This window comes from Colius striatus, chromosome 2, assembly GCF_028858725.1.
Source record: "Colius striatus isolate bColStr4 chromosome 2, bColStr4.1.hap1, whole genome shotgun sequence".
Taxonomy (NCBI): domain Eukaryota; kingdom Metazoa; phylum Chordata; class Aves; order Coliiformes; family Coliidae; genus Colius; species Colius striatus.
In genome coordinates, this window is record NC_084760.1 from 103,547,602 (window position 1) to 103,571,365 (window position 23,764).

General features: G+C 39.7%; 1 protein-coding gene across 1 annotated transcript in view; it reads right to left on the bottom strand.

The window, feature by feature from the left end:
- EPM2A (EPM2A glucan phosphatase, laforin) overlaps nucleotides 1–23,764 on the bottom strand; it is a 46,300-nt gene that overhangs the window by 16,994 nt on the left and 5,542 nt on the right. Inside the window, exon 2 of the mRNA XM_061991655.1 lies at nucleotides 13,224–13,398. Within this exon, the coding sequence (XP_061847639.1) occupies nucleotides 13,224–13,398 (175 nt within the window). The remainder of the gene's footprint in view (nucleotides 1–13,223; nucleotides 13,399–23,764) is intronic.

Here is a 23,764-nt window from a genome sequence, read left to right on the forward strand (position 1 = left end):
GAAGCTTGACCTTGTAAATTCATAAAACATTACTCATCCTGGATAGCCTTATTACTTAGATCACAAATATAGCTGAGAAATTTTTTCCTCCTTTTGTCTCCCCAGACTGAAGCAACTTAGTATTAGATGAAGCTGAGCAATTCAGTCTGCTGCAGTGAAAACAGTAGCTAATTCTGAGCTTAGCAACAGCCTGCACACAGCCACCCTTCAAGCTGGCAGACGGACTGCAGAAAGAAGGAATATGAAAGAAATTACTTTATTAGGGAAACCGTATATCCTCCTTCTCAGACCTTCACCTTCACTCAGAGGAGTTTTGCAAAGGCAATCCTGGGGGAACTAGATAAACTAAAAAATAAAATAAAATTTAAAAATATAGTTTAAAAAAAGGTCCCTAGGAGCCCACAAATATCCACACATATATACTAGCACCTACCATCTGGACCTTGAACTAACAGACAGAGTCATGGAGAGTCCTGCTGCTGGCCCATGGCTGACGAATGGATCTTTTGCATGAATCCTACCATCCTATTCCTGACATACTTCACTCAATTTCTTTAAATTATAGGTCAGTCAGTTGGTCAATAGATAGGTAGGTAAGTGGATGGATGGATATGCAGAAAGAGAGAGAAAAGGAGAGAGGCAGAGAGAGAGGGAAAAAGGGAGAAAAAGAAAGGAAAGGAAGGAAGGAAGGAAAGGAAGGAAAGGAAGGAAGGAAGGAAGGAAGGAAGGAAGGAAGGAAGGAAGGAAGGAAGGAAGGAAGGAAGGAAGGAAGGAAGGAAGGAAGGAAGGAAGGAAGGAAGGAAGGAGAGAGGGGGGGAAGGAGGGAAGGAAGGAGGGAAGGAAAGAGAGAGGGAGGGAGGGAGGGAGGGGGGAAGGAAGGAAGGAAGGAAGGAAGGAAGGAAGGAAGGAAGGAAGGAAGGAAGGAAGGAAGGAAGGAAGGAAGGAAGGAAGGAAGCCTGTATTTCTTTTATTTTATTTATATTCTTCATTTTCTTGTCTCTGTATTAAAACTGAAATGCATACTTCCCCGTTTTCCCCTTGCTGCATGCTTAAAATCATCTTTTCTATTATTAGGCTTTTCACATCAAAGAAAAAAGACATTTCATTTCAACTTACAGACCATAGCCTCTATTGAAAAAATAAAGAGAAAATCTATATTTCTTATATCTTGGCAACATCTATGACATTTGACTCCATTTTTATCATAGTTCACAAGAGGACATACATTAACTTCTGAAAAATAGCAGGGAATACATACTTGACTCCCTGAAATTAAATTTCCGAAAGTACAATCACTAAAGGAGGGAATAAGAGATTTTCAGTTCAGGTTCTTAAAATCTTCCCTGGGAAGACAAAAACAGTTCATTTCTTTGGTTTTTTGTTTTTTCTTGCAGAGAGAAAATTATATATGGGAAAATACAGCAGCAAATTGGTAATCTCTATTTACTCTTAGGAAATAAAATACTTACGTTTCTGAGACAAACTTCAAAGAAACTAGAGCTACATTTGAGTTTCCTTTCAAACAATTTTTTATCTTTCAAATAGGATTCTCCATATTTTTATATAGAGGAGCTTTTTTAAAACATCTAGAGCATTTAAGCATGAAAAACTTGCTTTTATATCTCTCAGCATTTATAAAAATTACTGAAGCTAGAGGTAGAGTTAACAACTTAAAGAGCTTCAGCTAACCACTATTCTAAATTAAGTACCTTTCATGCTTTTCCCATTTGAGTTGAAACAACCACGCAAGTTGTTTATTTCAGATTTTTCTGACGTGCGGGTTACCTGGTTCAGAAATACAGTACACACTGAGCAACTGAACACCAAACCAGCTAGTGATGATAAACTATGTGATGGTGTCACCTTTCCCCTTTGGGGACTAAAAACTCTTTCATTTTGAGATTTTTTTCTGTCAGAGTCAGCTGCAGCCTGGCTGGGCTAACCTGCCCTAGGAGTTGTGCCTGCAAAAAAACATGGGAAGGGTAGCCAAAGTGGGTCTACACTGCAAACACAAGTCCCTGATTCGACAGTTTCACCATCTGTAAATTATGAAGTTCTCTTAGTGAAGTTCTTCATAACAATCAAATATCTGAATTTGCTTCCTCCTGGTAAACTAAAGAGCAATAAGGTTGTGCATACAATCTCTGAAAAAAACCCTTCTTTCTTTAGATAAACTCCATTAAGAAATGTCAGTGATTACAGGGCACCTAATAAACACAAGTAAAAGCTAAGGGGAAATAAATATCTGCATGACAACTGGAACATCATCTTTGGTGAAAGAGTGATGCTGTCCCTTCCCCATCATCCCGGCTGTGAGCTAAATTGCCCAGGATTTCACAATCTCAGTCAATTTCTCTCACAGCCAGCAACACTGGCAAATTGCTTTCCAATGGAGATAGAACTTTGCTCCCATTCAGGCTGACAGCCTGAATGTTAAAGAGCAAAGAGGCAGGAAAAAGGGCTGAAGATGTCCAGAAGAAATACAAAGAGACAGGGAGACATAGTAAAACAGAAACAGGAATTAGAAGGAACAGTAGCTTTTTTTCTCCCTGTGATATCCCACATAAAAATAATATTTACTAGACCATCAACATTTGTCAGTTTATCCCATGAAGACATACAGAACAAATAAGTATGTTTGCTCCTCAAGGTTTTTTCATGGAGGATTCCCAGTCTTCCATGTGTTTTTTTCTCACAGAATAACAGAGAACTGTTTCTTTTAAGAAGGAAACAATTTTGTGCAGCAACACCTATGAAAAGGTTCATTTTAAAGAGCAACAGTGGTTTCAAGCAAATGCTACCCATTACCAGCCAGCTGATGAAAGGCGTTCATCTTGGCATCAACAGCCAGTCTCTGCTTGCTGCCGTTTTATTAATGAAACACTCATTTCTGAACAATCACTCCTCTAAATAACTAACTGTCAAATAAATGCCCATTCCAAACGCCACATATGAGTGGCAGAATGCTAAAGAGAAATTCAGAAAAAAGGTCCAGACAAAACTCAAAAGAGTATCCAGACAACATGTTAAGCTCCCCTTTAGCTCATTTTGTCCTGTTGCCTGCTCCCTGATTAGAAATTTCTTGGTTAAATTACTAGCTCTTTTGAATTGAACTCTCATTTCAGTTTTTTTTTTCTAAAGTCCCTTGCAAGCCCCAAGCTCCAAGCATGTGAATGAAAGCTAGTTGCCTCCATGAAGCAGGAGCTGGTCTTTGCACCTTCCTCTTCCTCTGCCACCTCACACCTCTCAGCCATGCACAGCCTACCAGGTTTGCTAAATGATTTTCAAAAATCTTTTACATTTGCCAAATTCACCAAGATTACCAGAAGCATATTGAGCCTTGCTCAGAGTACTGCAGATTTATAATTTAAATTATCTGGTTTCCAGAGCAGTGGCATATCTAGCTTTCTACGCCCTTCAGAGCATTGTGTCAACGTGGTGTTAACAAGCACGAGAACTCTTCCTGTGGTCATGTTTCTCCTCCTACTGTCACTCACTTGCTGGCAGCCCAGCGGTGGCACTAAACAGACTCCATAAAGCCTAGCCCAGCCCAGCCCTGCAACAGATGAAACTACATTAACTTCTGAGATGGAAGTACATTAAGAGCTTTGTTGCTGCAAAAGCTCTCTTTTGTCTAGAGGTGATAGTGTTTAGGGGTTTTAGCAATACTAACAAGAAGCTATTGTATATCCACACAGCTTCCCTAACCAACAAAGTTTAGGGGAGCCAACTAGTTCTTCCTTGGTTGAGCCACATGGCAGTTTGAAGAACATTGACAGTAAACCTGAGTATGAACCAGACTGTGATGAGGAGAAAAAACCCCACTTTTCCAGATGTGTAACATCCAAAAGATTTCTTTTATCTTTCTTTGCAGTGATAAGGAATGGAAAGAACATCAAACCTCTGCTTTCCTTCATGAGAAATATAACAAAGGCAAACAAGATATAGTGAAGACACCAGAGAAGCCATTTCTTTTTCTACATGTGAGCGCTAGGCATTACTCTAAGGGATCCGGCAATTTCTGAACTCTGAAAATATTCTGTGATTCAGCAGAAATACATCAGCTTTCATCAAGAGTGAAATCCACATATCAGTGTGATTTGCCCTTATTGGCTATCAAGAAATATTCTAATTGCTTTATAACTTAAAGCAATTTAAAATTCCACATTAATCACACAGAAAACGTTATGCTGTTCAGACTATATATATATATATGAATGGTTCAAAATTAATAATTTATCAGTAATGCTGACAACATACCTTGTGGCTTTATAGAAAGAGGAGAAAACAGTCAGAAAAGCTGGAGAATATTAACAATGCTTGCCATTTGAAAAATTGCTGACATAAAAATATTAATAGTTCACAAGTTTGCTAGGTTTCAGTCTCATTGGCTGACAAAATAATTCCCTTCCCCAAATTTATCATATTTACAGAGGCAATTTACCATTCATCAGCCATTACTTCAACAGTGTCACCCTGATTTAGACAGTATTTTATGTTCCTTAGCTACTACAGTATACAAGAAATCTGGCAGCATGCTAGCTAGTAGCCATTCATTATATTTAATGGACCAGTCACTGTAGGTAGCAATAATACTGGGAATTCGAACATTGATGACAGTCATACAAAAACCTTTAATCTAAAAGCTCCACAATTTTCTCTGGTAAAATTTACATCACCTCTTTAAATGCCAGATTTTGCTTGTTATTATGGCACTTACAAGAAGTGTGTTTGGAAATGAATCGCTCAGATGCAGAAGTTTACATTTCAAGCTCCTTTTGAGTGCTCAAGTTCTAGGTCACGGTGAGGGAACCAAGGTTGTGCTGACACCAGCCATTTACTAATACTCAGAAAAAGAGAATGTGAAAAGTGAGTTTCCTGAATCCAGTTCACCCACAGTGTCACACAGGTACCACAGTTTGTGTTTGTACCCCTGACACATCGCAACTATACTCCTGTGCAGTGTTCATGGGACCGTGATTTGCAACTAACTCTTTAATAGCCTGGATTAGGTTATCCCAGCCAGGTGCCATCTCATCCACGCAAAACCATAAAACTTGGAAAAGCAGAATCAGTTTTCAAGTTTTCAGTCATTGTTAGGGAGGGTGCAGTGCAGGGAGTTCATGAAAAGACAAAGGTGTTGTTTGTCAAAGTGTTTAAAAGTCACTTCTTGCACTGATTTGAAACCCATTGTTTTCACAGCAGAGACAGTAAAGGCATTTCACAGCTGCAGTTGAGGGTAATATAAAAAAAAGAAGATAAATAAGGGACAAAAAATATAATTACTATTTAAGCTATTCTAGAAAATATGATTCCCATTGGTAAGTAAACAATGGATCTCAATAAGACTGTAGTTCAGTGTAACAAAACAAAATTCAAATGAGCAGCCAAATGTCCTAATTTATGGGATATCACAAAATGTGTCTTCGAACACTTTCAGTATTTAATGTATAAAACGGCCAGCTACCTTTGCAGTTAGAGCTGCAAGCACAGAAATCAAAGGCCAATCTCCTATTGATGTTAAGTATTTTTAATCAGGATTATTTTATTAGAATACAATCAAAGCTTTTTGTTCCAGAGCTCATTATTTCTTATTCTTTCTGCAGTATTGTTATCACAAGTATTCTTTAGGCGCAAGGGACAGCTAACTTTCAGCTTTTAATGTTAATCATGTTAATCTCCATAGACATCATCACCTCTTAATTCATAATGTAGGCATAAAGTATTAATTCAGTCTTCTACTACAGTAGCATAGTTCACTGCACTCTAGAGTCAGGGTTTTTTTGTAGACAGTTTCCTCTTTAAAGCTTTTTCTATAATTCAGTAATAAAAGAAATTAATTCAGAATTACACTTCAAAGAGAAGAGTATTCTTTTAATTAATTTTAAAAAGTAAGTCAGAAAAGAAGTGAAAGAGTAAAAATAAATAAAAGCACTCTCTCTTGCATGTTTTCCAGTTGCATAATATAAAAGTAATTCTGACTTCATACTGAACTGAGATGGATATTAAGAAGAGTGTAGCCAGCAGGTCAAGGAAAGTTCTCCTCCCCCTCTACTCTGCCCTAGTGAGGCCTCATCTGGAGACCTGTGTCCAGTTCTGAACTCCCCAGCTTAAGAGGGACAGAGAACTTCTGTAGGGTCCAGTAGAGGGCTATCAAGATGATTGGGGGACTGGAACATCTCTCTCATGAGGAAAGACTGTGAGATCTGGAGCTATTAAGTCTGGAGAAGATTGATAGGTTTATAAATACCTAAAGAGTGTATGTTGAGAGGAAGAGGTAAGTCTTGTTTCTGTAGTGCCCGGTGACAGGACATGGACTTACAGGCACAAGTTAGAATACAAAAAGTTCCACTTGAACATGAAGAGAAACTTCTTTCCTGTGAGGTTGAGGGAGCCCTGGCACATGGTGCCCAGGGAGAGTATGGAGTCTCCTTTTCTGGAGGTTTCAAAACCCTTCTGAAAAAGTTCCTGTGTGACCTGATCGAGGTGAACCTGTTTCAGCAGGGAACTGGACAAGATGATCTCTAGATGTCCCTTCCAACCCCATCATCCTGTGATTCTGTAGAATTATTCATTAATATAACCTAGAGATGGGATACATGATCAAGATGAAGGCATCTAGCCCTGTTTATCTACAAGGAGTCTCTTCAGGCACAGCAATGCTCAATGCATTGCCCAAGTACAGCTTCTCACTGACTTCTGAGACAACCTATGGTATATGAAATATCTGGATAGGTCTGACAGATACAGCCAAGGAACGATAAGAAACCATGCTCTTGTAGTGCAGCAGCTGGAGCCCAGGCAGTAAACTCCAGAGCATGTCAAATGCCACCAGACATCAACATTCAAGCAATCAGACAGGATGTTTAACGTTTCATTATAAATCAATAGAGATCTCATCAGTATCATCAGTGGAGTTTGGAGACCAATTCAATTTTTCAGTTCACTCTAAAATAGACATCTAGTCACATCAACTCATCAGTGAGTTGAATTGCTGTATATAGACATACAAACTCAGTTGTATTAATCTCAAGCTGAGCCTTACCACAGATTTCTTTAAGTATATCTTTACATTCATCAATCCCAGCAGAGTTCTAACATTCAAATAGCAATAACTGTGCCTCATATGATCCAAGTAAATTAACAGAAATTACATTCCTTCTCCAATGATTCACAAACAAAAATAAATCCAACCAGCTTCTTGTTTTCCACCCCAATTAAAGACGTATGTCAATCATGTAGATTCTTATTTTCTTCGCAGGAGAATTACCACAGACAAAAGGAAACTCAGTGCTCATCAGCAAAATATTTCTTTAGTGCTCCAGAAGGTAAACAAGAAGCTCTTGAATTTTGCCCTGGAAAAATCCACTCACCTATACACACTAACATTCTACTATGAACCAGGAGAACGTATTTTATGCGACTCTCCTGATCATCCCTACCTAACATTTAACTTAGGTTATAATCTACATTACTATGGCACTCTTGAAGGAAGCTGTCTTACCAACAAGCTACAAAGCATTTGTAAAAACTACATGATAAATTATGTTTGATTTGCAACCATCAAGAAACAAACTGATAAAAACACTATTTCCAAGCACAAGGATTTGTTTTCTTTTTATCTTTTCCTTTGTTTTACAGAAAATTAGGGATACAAACATTGATGATAGCAACACATTCAGCAGCTTCTCAGTTTCTGAATTATATCCAGTTACAAGAACATCCCATCCACTTCATACAGATAGAATATTAATATTTAATGTTTAATATTTAAATGTAAAAAAGCTACTATAAAAACTGTACCTCAAAAAACTGTTGTCAAGACCCATAGCTACTCTCCTGTAGCTCTTCTGTTTACAGATTTACACAGAATGGTAGGGGTTGGAAGGGACCTCTAGAGATCATTTAGCCCAACCCCCTGCTAAAACAAGTCCATCTCAATCAGGTCACACAGGAATGTGTTCAGGAGGGTTTTGAAACCTCCAGAGAAGGAGACTCTATAACCTCCCTGGGCAATTTCTGCTAGGGCTCCCTCATCTTCAAAGGAAAGAAGTTTTTTTCATGTTCAAGTGGAACTATTTTGTGTTTCAGCTTGTGTCTTACCCTTTGTCCTGTCACTAGGCACTACAGGAAAAAAGACTCATCCGGTCCTTCTACCCATCCTTTAGGTATTTATAAATATTTATAAGGTCACTTCTCAGTCTTCTCCAGGCTAAACAGCCCAGATCTCACAGCCTTTCCCCATGAGAAACATGTTCCAGTCTTCTGGTCATATTGGTAGCCCTCCACTGGACTCTCTCCAGAGGTTCTCCATCACTCTTGAACTGGAGAGTCTGAAATTGGGCACAGTACTCCAGATGTGGCTATATCAGGGCAGAATAGACAAGGGGGAGAACTTACATCGACCTGCTGCCCACACTCTTCTCAGAATCCTAAAATCATAGAACCATTTTGGTTAGAAAAGACCATAAAGTCCAATCACCAACCCAACACATCCAAGTCCAGCTCTAAATTATGTTACTCAGCACTTCATCTACAAGTCTTTTAAATAACTCCAAGGATGGGGACTCCACCACCTTCCCAGGCAGTCCATCCCAATGCTTAACAACCCTCCCAGTGAAAGAGTTCTTGATGCATCCCAGGATGCCATTGGCCTTCTTGGCCATGAGGACACATTGCTGGCTCATGGTTAGTTTGCTGTCAACCAGCACTCCCAGATCTCTCTCTGTAGAGCTGCTCTCCAGCAGGTCAATCCCCAGCCTGTACTGGTGCATGGAGTTGTTCCTCCCCAGATGCAGGACTCTGCACTTGCCCTTGTTGAGCCTCATGAGGTTCCTCTCTGCCCAGCTCTCAAGCCGGTCGAGATCCCACTGAATGGCAGCACAGCTTCTGGGGAATCAGCCAGTCCTCCCAGCTTGGTGTCATCAGGGAACTTGCTGAGGGTACATTCTGTGCCCTCATCCAGGTCATTGATGATGATGATGTTGAACAAGATTGGCCCCACAACTGATCCCTGTGGAACTCCACTGGCCACAGGCCTCCAACTTGACTCAGCTCTGTTGATCATCTGGGCTCCCTCATTTAGTTAGTTATCGATCCTCCTCATTGGATGTCTATTCATCCAATTCAGACTTCCTGAGCTTTCCTATGAGGATGGTGTGTCAAAAACGGTGAGAGGCCATGTCAAAAGCCTTGATGAAGCCAAGGTAGATAACATCTGCTGCTCTCCCCTCATGTACACAGCCAGCCATGCCACCAGAGAAGGCTATCAGGTTGGTCAGGCAGGATTTCCTCTTGGTGAATCCATGTTGACTTCCCCTGATAACCACCTTTTCCTTCATATGTTTAGAGATAACATCCAGGATGAGCTGCTCCATCACCTTTACAGGGATGGAGGTGAGACTGACTGGTCTGCAGTCACCCAGGTTGTCCTTCCCGCCCTTTTTGAAGTGGAGTGACATTGTCCTTTCTCCAGTCCTCAGGCACCTCACCTGTGCTCCACGATAGTTCAAAATTGATGGAGAGTGGCTTAGCAATAACATCAGCCAGCTTGCTCAGCACTCATGGGTGCATCCCACCAGGACCCACAGATTCACTTATAGAATTCAGTTTAGCTGCATTTTACACACAAGCCACGTAAAAAATATTTCTCTTCATCAGATTTAGGAGATATGACCCAGAAAAGGCACACACAATCAATAAAATTACAATTATGATGAAGATAGCAAATGTGAAACATATTATTAAAAATTAGACACCATAGATGTCATCAAAGTATACGTCCTAAAATGAAGAGGTGATAGTCATACATCATATTGGAATGAGTAGACAAAATCTATGGGAAGTCACTTACTTATCAGGGGTGGAATTGGTAACCTAAAATTAGTCTGAAAATAGAAAACTGTAACTAGACAGCTTTTCCTCTTAGTGATGTTAATTCCTGTAACATCTAATTCTGCCATCAAACACCATTGTCTCCAACATATTATTTAAAGGTATTGTAATTTCAGGTGTCACTCCCTCTCTTGCTCTTATGCAACACCTTTCTACAAGATTGCAGAGGGTTTTATATAAATCATAAGGTATATAACATCTACGAATTAGGAAGTTCTACTTTTCACAGATGGAACTGAAACAGCTAACATGCCTCAGATTTACAAATTTTCTGAAGTCATCTTCTCCCAGAAAAGATTACAATAACTCTAATTTGCTTTGAAAAATTACTGTCTCCTAAGTGAACTCTCCTGCAATTTGAAGGCATCTTACTGCAGTAATATCTAACACAGTAGAGAAAGGGACTGTTATTTTTTGCAAAATCACATTTTGGTGATATGTGTCATTACATGTCCAAAATAAGTGAAGACTAACACCAAGGAGGAATCAGCCATGACTCTGTTAGCTGCAGGAAAGCTCCATTCCACACTTTAAAAAAATTAATTCAAAATCTGCTTCTCCTAAAAAGCCCATCTTATACTCTCCAATCTTGATGATAACACAAAGGGAGCTCTCTAAATATAAAGTTAAACATAAATTAACTGACTTATGGGCTAATATATCTATACCAAATGAGAAAAATCTGGTTTCTCGGAGTATTGTCATCAGCCTGAGCATAATACAAAACAACTTTGGGCAAAAGCAGCAAGCAGGCTTTTCTCATCCTGCTGCTGCACATTTGAAGGTGAAGCACATGTTTTTTAAAGAAGCAAGGTGATAGCAAAGCTCAGAGCAATTGCTTCTAATTGTTGTGATCAGACAGACAACAAGTAAAACCAGTCTGAGGGCTCATTTGACAGACAGAAGGGAATGGGAAGCCATTTTGACACATAAGAGACTTTCCAGCTAATTTGCACATGGCAAACCTATCAAGTGGAGCAACATAGAGGAGGGGCTTGCATCAAAAGTTTTCACTGACAAATCATTTCTTTTCAGCCACCACTGTTCTGTAAAGATCCTACAGCTGGTAACAGGGCTCAAAATTTGTGCTCATAAAGGTCCTGGCAGTGCTGCTGCATCTGTTACAGCACAGAAAAAACGTAACCTTAGCTGGATAACTATCATCTGATCATGGACTGAGCTTTTAGTTCTACAGGCTCTTTGCTTTGGGGAGAGGGGGAGACATTTTGTTCTTTTTGGTAATATTAATCTCCATAGTACTCTTCTGAATCAATAAATCCATGACAAAACAAAGGCATTTTCACCAGCTTATTTTAGATGCTCTGCAAAAAAAAATTAAAAATCACCTTAATTAACTGGTATTTTTGGGCTGCTTTGTTATAACCAGCAAAATGATGAATCTGCCCCCAACTGTTAATAATTCAAAAGTCATTTAAGGCTGCATATCTTCAAAGTATTAAAAACAATTATGCAATGGGACTGTTATGGGATATGCTCACCTAAAATAGCCCAAAGAAATGAGATAAGAGTTACTGAAGACACAATGCCTTGCAGTGATGGTATGTGTCTGCAAGAGCGTAACAGAGGAGGAGATCCTCATTTGAAAAAGACTACACAACTCGGAAAATTTTCTTCAAATATTCTTTACTGGAACCTGCAGCTTTTTACATAATCTCGGAAACATATAGTCACACAGATAAGGCAGTATTAAATGGATCACTGCTGCCTCTGGAAAGAAAGATAAGTTAGCCTTTGGTACTTAGTTATTCGCTTTCTGACGGCTGTTCTTCTTTTTCACAAACTTCCTCTGCCAAGCAAAGATTATTTGGGATTGACAAACTCTGCTTTGGAATAAACAAGATCTTTCCTCTGATAGTGCATTGGAAATGAATGCTTAAGACCCAGATAACAGTACAGTCTGTCAGGCACATTATATAGCTTGAGGGGGTCTCAGAAAAAGGTACCAAGCAACACACATACCTACATATGCCTAACAGAGTTTATGAATCCATACTATTCCAAAAGGCACCAAGAGAAGAAAATCTTTCCCTCATACACTGAAACTCTGACAAGAAAATGACAATTCTGCTTCCTACTCTGTGGATGGTGGAGACAAGATGGCAAGGCTGGCATAGCTGAAATGGTAATCTGGAGAAATTCACACAAAGTAAATGACTCAATCGAAGGACAAAGTGGTTTGATTTCTTAAAAAATACACATGCCTTTGTGATCACTAACTGCTGTGCAACCAACATCAGCTGCCTGTGCCCTATCAGAGTTGCCAGCATTCATGCAACTATTATCAAACAACAAATTTGCTACCATGACTAGAGATTGAAGTAAAACTTACAAATGGTCCGAAATTCCTCAGTGATGCTTTGTTAACCACCAGTGCTAAGGCTCCTGCTCTAAATACAGCCTGTGCTTTACCTCCAGCACTAAAGAGTGGGCGCTCTCTTTAAGCTTTACTGTCTCCTTATTCAGGCCAGGATGCTTCACTGGTGAAGCAGTGGACTCAAATGAACACTGTGGAAGTACAAACATTTTAGGACCTAAGTTTTAGTATTTGTTTTTTTAATGCATGCACAGAAGCAGAAATAATCTGTAACAGCTGTCACTAATTGCAGCTGCTGCAGCACATGAGCGATAACATGACACCCTCAAGTTCTGCTGTTGGAATAGATATCCATTTCATGGAATGATAGGGCTTGGAAGGGATCTCTAAAAATCATCTAGTCCAACTGCCCTGATAAAGCAGGTCCAAGTAGATCAGGTTGCACAGGAACATGTCCAACTGGGTTTTGAAAACGTCCAGAGAAGGAGACTCCACACCCTCCCTGGGCAGCCTGTGCCAGGGCTCCCTCATCCTCACAGTAAAATAGTTTTGCCTTATGTTTAAGTGGGACTTCCTGTGTTCCAGCTTCATTCCATTATCTCTTGTCCTGTCACTGGACACAACAAACTTTTGTTCTTCAGTAAAATAATCCTAAGCCAAGCACACCACACACATGCATATTTACATGTGTATGTGGACAAGCACTTGAAAATGACAATTCCTTATAAATTTATACATGAAATACCATTAGTCATTTTCAGATGTGATGCAACTTAAGACACCTGTACAGGTTGCAGGTATCCTTGAACTCAGAATCTCTTTTTTTTATTGACAACAGTGACATTTAATTGTAAGGAGATGTTGATTCTTAAACTTTACTGTTACATGCATACTACCATTCACCACTTCATATTAGAAGTTTGCTGACATTACATTGGTACAGATTTTCCATTTGAATACTCCACATCAGCCAAGCTCTGCAGTTTTCTTTTACCTGGAGTAATGGATAGCTTGGTGTCCTGCAATATTAAAATAGAAGTCAGTTGTATGTTTCATCTCATCAGTATGTCCAGAGACTTCAATCCAATGTGCTATCGGTACACAGTAAACTCCATCTACTATGTTGCTCTGGTCGTAAACACAACTTCGATCATGACAGGGCCCATTACCTAGAACAGAAGAAAGGAAAATGGCAGGCTGTGGATCTCAAAAATCATTTGAAAGATTTGCAGGAGATGTGAACTGAGTATTTAAGGTCAGGGATGGTGTTTACTGCCTATTCAAATTGCATTTCTCAAAACACATAATTAACACCTGAAACTGCTGTAAAAAAAGTGCTGTCACAATTATTTAAATAATTTTTTGAAAATGATTTTAAAAAGCCCCACATTAGAGCTGTATAAGACTCCAAAATCATCAACTGTGTCACTTAAAATGTCAAGAATAATTAATTTCATGTAAGTTCCTCATCTGATATCTGATTTTATGTGATCACAGCATTTAATGTTTTTGTTGTGTGACTTCCCTCTGGGGGGTCCAGCTTGTTGCCCAAGGTCTAGCTCTGACACCGCACAGCAGCATCACCTTGTCTCAGGCTTACTTTTAACAAAATTGCTAAGCTACAAGAAAGACCTTAGAGACCATGTAAGACCAGAAAACTGTAAACAAAGGTAGGACTGGTGACATCAGATTTGTTATCAGCTTAAGGATTCAAGAGGAAAAACATCAACATGGAAGGGCTTCAAAACCCAAAGAAGCAGGTTGCAGAGTGCAACCCAGAGCAACGATGAGGACCTGTTTCAGGGAGCAGAGAAGGGTGGTACTCCTCTACCTCACTCACAGCTGCCTGGCCAGCAAAGACACTTAAGGCATCCTGTTGGGGACAGGACACATACTGATGCCTAGACCAGGAGGTTATTAAATCCTATCTGTCTTTTACATTTGCTAACCAATAAACAACCGCTTTGTACTCTGCAGATGCACACCCTACTTCTCAGGTCTGTTCATATGCAAGAAAAGTTGCCCAAACCGACCCAGAGAGAGATGGTCAGTTCTGCAATGGTGAACAATCACAGTTACCTAAAATGGCCTTATCTAAAGTAAGATTTTTTTCTTACAGTTTTCCACTATCTAATACCCATTACCTCTTCTCTTACAGCAATACTGTGAGCTTTAGCACAGAAAACCAATTTTTAATAAGATGCCTAAGTAAGTAACTTGAACTGAACTGGGTCATGTCATCAATCAAAAGGTTATCTAACCTCCAAAAATTCAGTACATGTATATTCTCTCCCCTCATTTTTACATACTTGTTGTAATACTAATTGCCATGTAGGAATTACTGTGAGGATTAGGAGGCACCTAGTCTATGGCTTACTTTAAATGTAAGCCCGTTACCTGGATACATTATTAATGACTTCAGAACATTGCTGAGTAAAATTATGCCTGAAGGAATATCTTCAATTTCACACTGCATATAAATGCATGACCAGCTTCCAAGCATCACATTTAGGGAAATTTTCTAGAGCAGGAGCATTTGAGAAGATGTATCGATGCAATGAGTACAGAATAAGACTAACTTTTAATAGTGAAACTCATACAATTTCCTTATTTCCAGGTGGTATACAGAACTTTGTATCATAATTGTGAAATACTATTTACCAAAAAGAAAAAAGAAAATCCTAGGCAGAAAACTATTTTGTCCTTCAATACTGCTGAGCCATTATGTACCATATGCAATAGTATGACACAGCTTCTGATAAATAAGGTGATCAAGATCAGTATATAGCTCCCCAAGGTACAAATATTACCACTCTATTGTTATCTCATATTTCTAATTATTTATGCATTCTTATCACTTTTAAACAATATCTGAACACAGCAGTATACATCCACAAATACAACAGCGTAACAATCTGGATGTTTATGACTCTTAACTGACTTCATGTGTTCAGCAAAATCTTTATAACCACTCACATATCTTGCCTTCACATTTTTACTCTCCGACAGCTGCCTGTAGCAAGGCACATGACTGTGGGTCCTGTGGATCTGCCCTGCCATCACAAGGCTGTTTCTGATTCCCACCAACCCACAGGCAGATGTCCTGTCTCAACCACAACTCTGTCCCTGTGGTGCTGCCTGATGCCTTCAGCTGCCTGCTCCTGGCTGTCAGCCCTGTGGAGTCTCCCTGCAGTCCACCATTCCCAGAGAGCCAACCAGCCCTCACTGTACTCTGGGAGTTTTGAATCGTGTTCTCAAGATCTCTCTTTTGCTACTCTCAGACTACTTTTTCTTTTTAGTGAGTCTCCTTGTACTCACTCTGTTGCCCTCAAGGACTGTCCTTTCCATTGCTCATAGCTGTTCCTCCTTTCTCACTGGGGTTTCTGCATGAATTTTTGCTATCACAATCTATGATCTTGCTCTCCTGCTTAATTGCTTCTTTCCTCAAGGTGCTAGTCAGTCCTAGAAGACAACAAAGCCTCACTCTTGTCTTCATGATCTCAATTGCACCACTACGCGTTTCCTACTTTCCCAACTGCTGCTGCTTGAGATGCGTGCACTTCTGTCATTTGCCAGTTTGACTCCCATCCTCCTCCTCCAGCTTTAATTCTTGAGTATTTTTTTTCCTTCCTCCTCTGTCATCTGCCTTCTTAAATGGCAGTAACCTCTTTGACTTGCAACCTTTCCACCTCACCATGATTCATTCCCTTATGTGGCCTACAACCACACATAGCCAAGAGTAAATTGCCGTGAGACATTTCTTTCATTTATTCCCTCAAACAGATGTTTGTCAAATCGAATTCTGAAAAGTTTCCTTCTCTAATTGTTATTTATCACTGTTGATTTTTCTGTGCCATTCAGCCTCATCTTCCTGCTGTGGCCTACAGTCAAACAGGAATCTCAAAAGGTATGTTTCTGTTTTGGCTGTAATACTCAGGTAAACAGTAACAGCTTGTATCTGCAGCATGTCTCATGAGAATTGCATAGCTCTTTACTATTCCTTACATTATAGTCTGATCTCTGAATTAACAGCTCTCTTATTGAAATATGATGTCTGTGCAACAGAATGTATATGAATATACAGTCAACATATATAGATATCCATGTGTGTGATATAATTTCAGACAGGAAGGGGGGAGTGCTACCATCTCCAAGAAATACTGATTTAGAGAACAGTATAATCACACTGAACGGTGTCAGGAAGCTTCCCCTTGCAAGAGTTATGAACTAAAACAATTACCACAAGCAGGATCTCACTACCCAGGTAATATCCAAATGATATGCAAGCATTTCTCACCACATTTTGCTTTGTGGAACACATTTAACAAATAAATTCCAAAAAAAAGAAAGAAAATGTTGCATCAGTTCACATCATGCTTCTGCTAGTACGGTTTGCCACAGGAAGAACATAATATTTTGAGTGCCATAAAACAACAATGCAAGGAAACAGCTGAAAAAAATACAGCCAGGTTAAAAATATTTTAGAAGTATTGTTAAGAGTTTGCTATCATTTAGAGCTGCTTTAAAAGGGATAAAGATTGAATTCTCTCAACTTTTATCTTCCAGAGTGACTTCTTACAAACATAAAAGCCAGACAATGAAATCAGCTTTCGTTCAAGGTAACTGATCATAAATGGTGTTTTAAATAGAAAACAATTAGCATTACTTAGATTTTCTGTTATATACTTGCAGAATTTATACAGCTAGGAAAATGGGCACAGCTTGGGTTATGTGCAGAAATTATTAGCTGGATAACTCTTAGTTCTTCTTTTTCCACCCCTATATTTTTAAACCTTTTCTCATGAGTTTCCTCTATCTGAAGCAAGGTGCATCAATCTTATGGTATGAGGTATCACAGAGTCATAAAATGGTACAGGTTAGAAGGGATCTCTAAAGATCATCTAGTCCAACTCTCTGCTAAAGCAGGTTCACTTTGACCAGATGAATGCATTCAGGTGGGTTTTGAAAGCCTCCAGAGAAAGAGACTCCATAACCTCTCTGGCCAGCCTGTGCCAAGGCTCTCTCACTCTCACAGTAAAAAACTTTTTCCTTATGTTCAAGTGGAACTTTTTATGTTTCAGCTTTTGTCCATTACCTGTCACTTGAGACAACATTACATGCCGTGTCTCTTGAGAAAACAAAAAAAATAGCTGCCCCTTTTAAATATTTGTGTTAATGACATCCCCCCTTAGTTGTCTCTTCTCCAGGTCCCGCAGCCTTTCCTCATAAGGAAGATATTCCAGTCCCCTGATCATCTTGGTAGCCCTGTGCTGGACTCTCTCCAGAAGTTCCCTGTCCCTCTTGAGCTGGGGAGCCCAGAACTGGACACAGGACTCCAGATGAGGCCTCACCAGGGCACAGTAGAGTGGGAGGATAACCTCCCTTGACCTGCTGGCCACACTCTTCTTGATGCATCCTAGAATGCCATTGGCCTTCCTGGCCACGAGGCCATATTGCTGTCCATCAGCACTCCCAGATCCCTCTCTGCAGAACTCCTCTCCAGTAGGTCACTCCCAGTCTGTACTGGTGAGTTGTTCCTTCCCAGGTATGTTCAGGCAAAACATGCCTTAGTCTCATCTTAGCCTCTTTAGCTCTGCTGATGGAGCAGACTCCTTGCACCTCATCTGTGGTAAAGTGACTCCATCAGACACAGACAATCCAGCCCAAAACTTCTCACAAGCACTGGAAGAGCTCATGCCAGGAATGAAACATTTTTCAGAGGCAGGATAAAAATCTAGCACACTAAAAGAAATGTTTACTCTCACCTCCCTCATCACAATAGGCAGAGCAAAGCTCTTTCTGGATTTGCATCCCTGGAGCATGGGAACTTTCCTATCTATATGTGTCATGGGTTTGTTTGGAGCCGTTTCTGGTAACAGGGAAGGGGCTGTAATGGTGCTTCTCTAAGCAGTTGCTTGAAACGTTCCTGGCTCTAAGTCAGATCCACCTCTGGGACTAAACCAATTGAACACCTCCATGATCACCTTTTAAGAAGCTGGAAGAGGAGGGTTATTCTTTCTGGGATGTGATAGAAGCAGTTGGATGAGAGAGAAGTGATCTTGTGGACCCGAAGGCCAGTGAGGGAAGAGGAGCAGACACTCCCCTGCATTCCATGGTGAGATGGCAGCTGTCTCCCTGCAACACATGGAGGGTAATGGTGAAGCTGAGATCTGCCCACAGCTCATGGAGGACCCCACGGCAGGGGTGACTCTGCCTGGAGGGGCAGTGACTGTGTGGGAGGGCAGCACTGGAGCAGGAAGTGCCCAGAGTTGTGCTGCTGCTGCAGAGTCCTGCACTGGAGAAGCTGATGAGGAGCTGAAGCCCTCAGGAAGGACTCATGCTAGAGAGGTTTGTGAGGGACTCTATCTCATGGGAGGGACTCCATGTTGAAGCAGAGGAAGAATGTGAAGAGTCATCCTCCTCTGAGAAGAGAGAAGCAGCAGTGACCATCTGTGAGGGATTGAAGATATTCCCCATTCCCTACCCCCCTGTGCCACTAGAGAGAAAAGACAGTGACCAGTGCAGACAGAAGTGCTTTGAGACTGCCTGTATGCAGAGTCTGGACACACCTGCTCGCATCTGAAGCTACTCATGACCAACTTCCTATTCCACTTAAACCTTAAGTTTGTCCTACCCCGCAGATCCCCATTATCTGCTTTATCTGGAAGGCCACCACACCCTTGGATTTTCTAAGTGACTTCACTAAAAAGTCAGAGACTGCAGCCCTCCCCCACAGAAAATATGCTTGGCTTTACTGCTAACTTCTAAAATGCACAGCTTCATAAAATAAGTTACCAAAACGGAAGGCTTAATGGTGAAGTTTAGTTTCTGCACCTGAAATTGGAAAGGCCCCATTTACAAGGCAGAAAGGCTATCCTACCTGTGCTGGGCAACCACATCTGCCAGAATGCCTCTACATCACTGTCTAGTATGGCACAAACAGAGATGGTGCAGGGTTTCAATTACTGCAATCCAACATGCTTCCAGGACCACAAGTGCACATCACATCTTTACTAGCAACAAAGCATGCACCACTGGCCAGTTCCCTGCACATACCACTCAGAGACTGAACAACCAGAAGACTTCACATCCCTTTTACAAGCTGGGTGCTCTAGACTTCACTGCATTAGCAGGGCAGCTTTAAACAGTGCTGAGCACAAGGGCATACTGCAGAGCCCCCAGGGGAGATGCAAGACAAATTCTCACCAAAAGGAATCTTGTGGTGCATAAATTGCTCATGTAAATTAATCCATCCCCATACACTGTCTAGTATCCCCAAGCTTACCCAAACCTTATGCAAAGACTTAAAGATATTTTTAATAAATCCCTCCCATGACTCCATTAGTTTCCAGAGTGGGAATTCATCGTAACTCCATTTAAACACTCTGCTCAGGCACAGCAGCTCTGCAGCTCTTCACCAGCGTTCACAAGACAACAAGAGCTCCAGTCTCAGAACTCACGTATTCCTCACAGCACACAACATCAGACCACTGGGTAGGCTTCCAGGTACTTTTTAATATGAAATAAACAATTATTTGAGTGATTTTTTTTTTACTCAAGAAAACATTGAGCAGCCTCAAAGAGGCTGGGAGAATTTTATCAGGATTTCAACTTTTCTGTTCCTAGAGCCAGCAGTAAAGCAAAGAAAATGCAATCTGGTTTCCACTCATCTGTTCATCTTTCGCAGAAAACAACAACTGACTTTGAGAAAAGGCAATACACAAGAGGAAATATGTGTTTTTACAGCTCAAATAACACGAAGAAAAATACTAATTTAGAAGTAATTTTTATTCATATTGCTCCAAGTAGAAAAATACTGGTTAAAATATGTATTTATATATTTTTAATATATTATATAAATTTACATTAAATTATTTCAAATATATATTTACATGTACCACAATCATTTGAAAATACGTAAAATTCACCCATAAAAAATGGCAGGTTAAATACCTAAACAGTACTGATCCTCTTGTTAATTAATCATGTGGACTTTCCTTATTAAAGAACAAAAGGAACTTGGAAGAGTTCATTAGAGGATACCAGTGCTAGCTTAGCCAATACAGTAGCACTCTTTTTCCTTCAATAAGAAAATAAATGCTTAACTGAAAGAGAAACATAAAAAGTTTCTAGGTATTAAATTATAAAGTTTCTCACTCCTTTTGCAACCCACTTGTTGCTCTCTCTACTGCAGATGTTGTAAAGCAACAAAACAGCCTGGTTTATAACTCAAGCTTCACAGAGGGCTCTTTCCCAATCTCCATGATGATGTTTAAACACATATGAAGGATGATCAATGCGGCACAAGAAGGAAACTGTCTGTCCAAACAACAAAACAAAATATTCAAACCAAAGATCTCTACATAGCTGATAAATTGCACTGGTAAAAGAGGGAGACAAGAACCAAACAAAGGAAAAACAGGTGAAGATATGTAAGTAAGAAAATGATGTCCAAAGATCAAGAATTGGAAGATGATAAGCAGTAACCAGAAGAGATCTTCTGAGACTTTATCTAATTTCATACAGTAATAGAACACAAAGAAAAATCTTCAGTTACAGTTTATTACAGCTGTACTGCAGGGATGAAAAAGAAGTATAATCTAACAGTCTGCCAACAGCACAAGCTCATATTGACACAGAGGACAACTGCACACAGATTGCTTAGAAGAGCCACAGTGGTGAAATTATCAGCTTGATCTTAAAAGATAACGAGCAAAACCTGAGTCATTGAAATTTCTCAGCCCCATTAAGTGTGGTGAGCAAAAAAAAACATGAATGAACAGAAAAAAAACCAAAAATATTTCCTCTTCATTTTTCTCTGCAGAGCTCTTTGTGGCAAAGCCCCTTAGGGTGCTGCTCAGCCACTGTTCTCCCAGCTATTGGCTTCTTGCTGGAAGGTTTATTTTTTTTCCCTGTTTTCTGCTGCGTGTAGAAACTCCAGGGCACAGCATCAGCCCTAGAGGTGCAGTGTATATCTTCCCAGCCCCTAAACCACAGGCACACAACTTCCAAACCTCCAACCCCCAGCGAGGTCAGCATATTTCTCAGTTCATTGTTACATTTGAAAAACCATGGGGCTACTTAGATAAGCTTAGATACTCAGATTAGCTTCAATGGCAACTAACAAACCCTAACAGCAACTAGCGAGGCAATTCTCAGATCACCTACTTATAAGAGCAAAGACTTACTGTTACAGTCCTTGACATAAATTTTGCACACACCAGCAGGCTTTACACATCAAGTCAAAATTTTACATGTGCCTAAATATTATAAGTAATTACATCAGCAGTATTAAATAAGGCATTTTAACGAGGTAAATGGGCATAGAAATTCCCCTGGAAGAGTTTAGTAACACCATAAGCACTATCAGCACTCTGAGCACAGAGGAACAGGAAGAGATCGAGGAATCAAAGGTTAAAAAGAAAAAAATAGTAACAGAAAAACAGGAACTAAAGGAAACATATGGGAAAAAAGAATCTCTAAAAGGATGGATTTAAAAGATTGTTTGCCAGCTTCCTTATCTTTCATATTAACATTACAATGAAGAAAAGCCCTGAGTCGTATTTTTGGACACAATTCTCAGTTATCTGAATGTGCTGCTGCCTGGCATCATTATCAGACGTTACTCTAACTGAACTTCTTTCACTGCACTTGGAATATTCAAATTTCTTTAACCCTTTACACCAGATTGCCATGAAAGTCTCTCTGCTGACTAAAAGTCCAAACAATATTCAGTCTCTGATGTTTCTCAATCCCACCAAGGCTGAATTGCTATTGATTGATAAACCACAGAGGTAGGGGATGCTGAACTCTACTCACTGGAATCAAGCAAGGTCATATATTTTGGCGGTTTGAGTCTGACGTGGGGTCTTGGACTGGAATCCTACCTTGCTGAAGTCTCAGCAAAGCCCCTGAATAGCTGCCTTTTGTTTTTATATCTCTGGCAAGTAGTGCCAAATAACACATTTAAATTCACTGTCATGTAGTAACCTTTACTTGGATGCTTAATAAAAGTATACTTACTCTGCTTTTCATGCTACTTTTTCTACTGTCAATAAACAGCCTTCCCTTTAGACTCTGAAAACAGTGGATTAATTTATTGTATGACTTAAATACCTGATATTACTGTAAGACAAAACTGTTAATTTACCACATCTTGTTCACTAACTGCTCCTTTATGACTGGACTGATTTTCACAAATGTTTCCTTGCATTTGCCAGCCCAAAAGAGGCATCCAAAAAGCAGAAGACCGTTTGTATCATACACTACATGTTTATTCTCTACGAGTTCAAACCGGACTGCTACAACTTCTCATTTGGTAGGGCTGATATATATATCCAAGGAAGTAAGTTTAAAATCTATTAAAAAACAAGCAGAATTTTTACTCCATTAGTATACTCCTAACGGAATTTATTTTATGGATTTTTCTTTAACTATGCCAGAATTAGAACTAACAGTTTCTAAGAAAGCCATCCTTCACACTTAATGCTGTTAATCAACAAGGCAGGCTTTTTTTCCTTTTTTTCTTTAAATCAGAGATGAGAAAATACAAATTTTCAAAGGCAACCTTCAAAACCGTGGTTTATTTCTTTTCAGGTCTGCTTAGGCTCAAGTGTTTTTCAGTTGGAATTGCTACTGTACTAAGAGCTTTTAACCAAATGCCCAGCCTAATGATGTAGACTAAGCCAGAAAAAAGGAATTAAAGAGGAATTCAGCTCACATAAAAACAGATCTTTTCAAGCAGATGGCAGAAATAAAGGAAATGCAGATGACAGAATAATGGCTGATAGCAACAAAAGGTATAATGTAATTTAGTGTTCCTAACTGCTTTGGAACTCTCTATGGCATTGTACTATATATTACTGATACTTACTGTCTACTATACCAGAAAAGACTACTGAATTATAGGCAGAAAAAGTCAAACCAAAACAGTCACCATTGCAAAATCTCAACCAAAGTATCATCCCAGTTACTTTACTTACCACTTCTCAGCACTTCTTGTCATTGGAAGCAAATTCTAGCCCCACACTGCATGCTGCTGTCCCTTGGGGGGGGGGAGCTAAATAAAGCATTTGCATAAACAATTTATTTATTGTAACTTTACCATTATAACCATAACTACCTTAATTAGGGTCTCACAGAAGCCACAGCTGGTCCCTGATTACCTTTTTAAGAAATGACACACATCTGCCAAATCCAGAGGAATACACATGTATACGCTTTTTATTCTTATCATTTTGCCTATCATGGGCAACTCTCCATTGTTTTACTGCTCAGTATAAGCTGGTTAATGCTGATACACAGACAGGAAACAATGAAAGACTAGCTACCAATTAATTATACCACAATCCATGCTACGTGTATGTCTTGAGGGGGCTGAAGAAGAAAACACCAGGAACTACTGCACTTTGTAAACAAAAGTTTCTCTCCAATGATTGAAGAGTTATTGGGCAGTAGATTTCAGAGTTATCCACTTTTACTCATAAAAGTTTCCTCACATCTGAAAGGTGTTAAGTCACTTAGCATTGCCCAGAA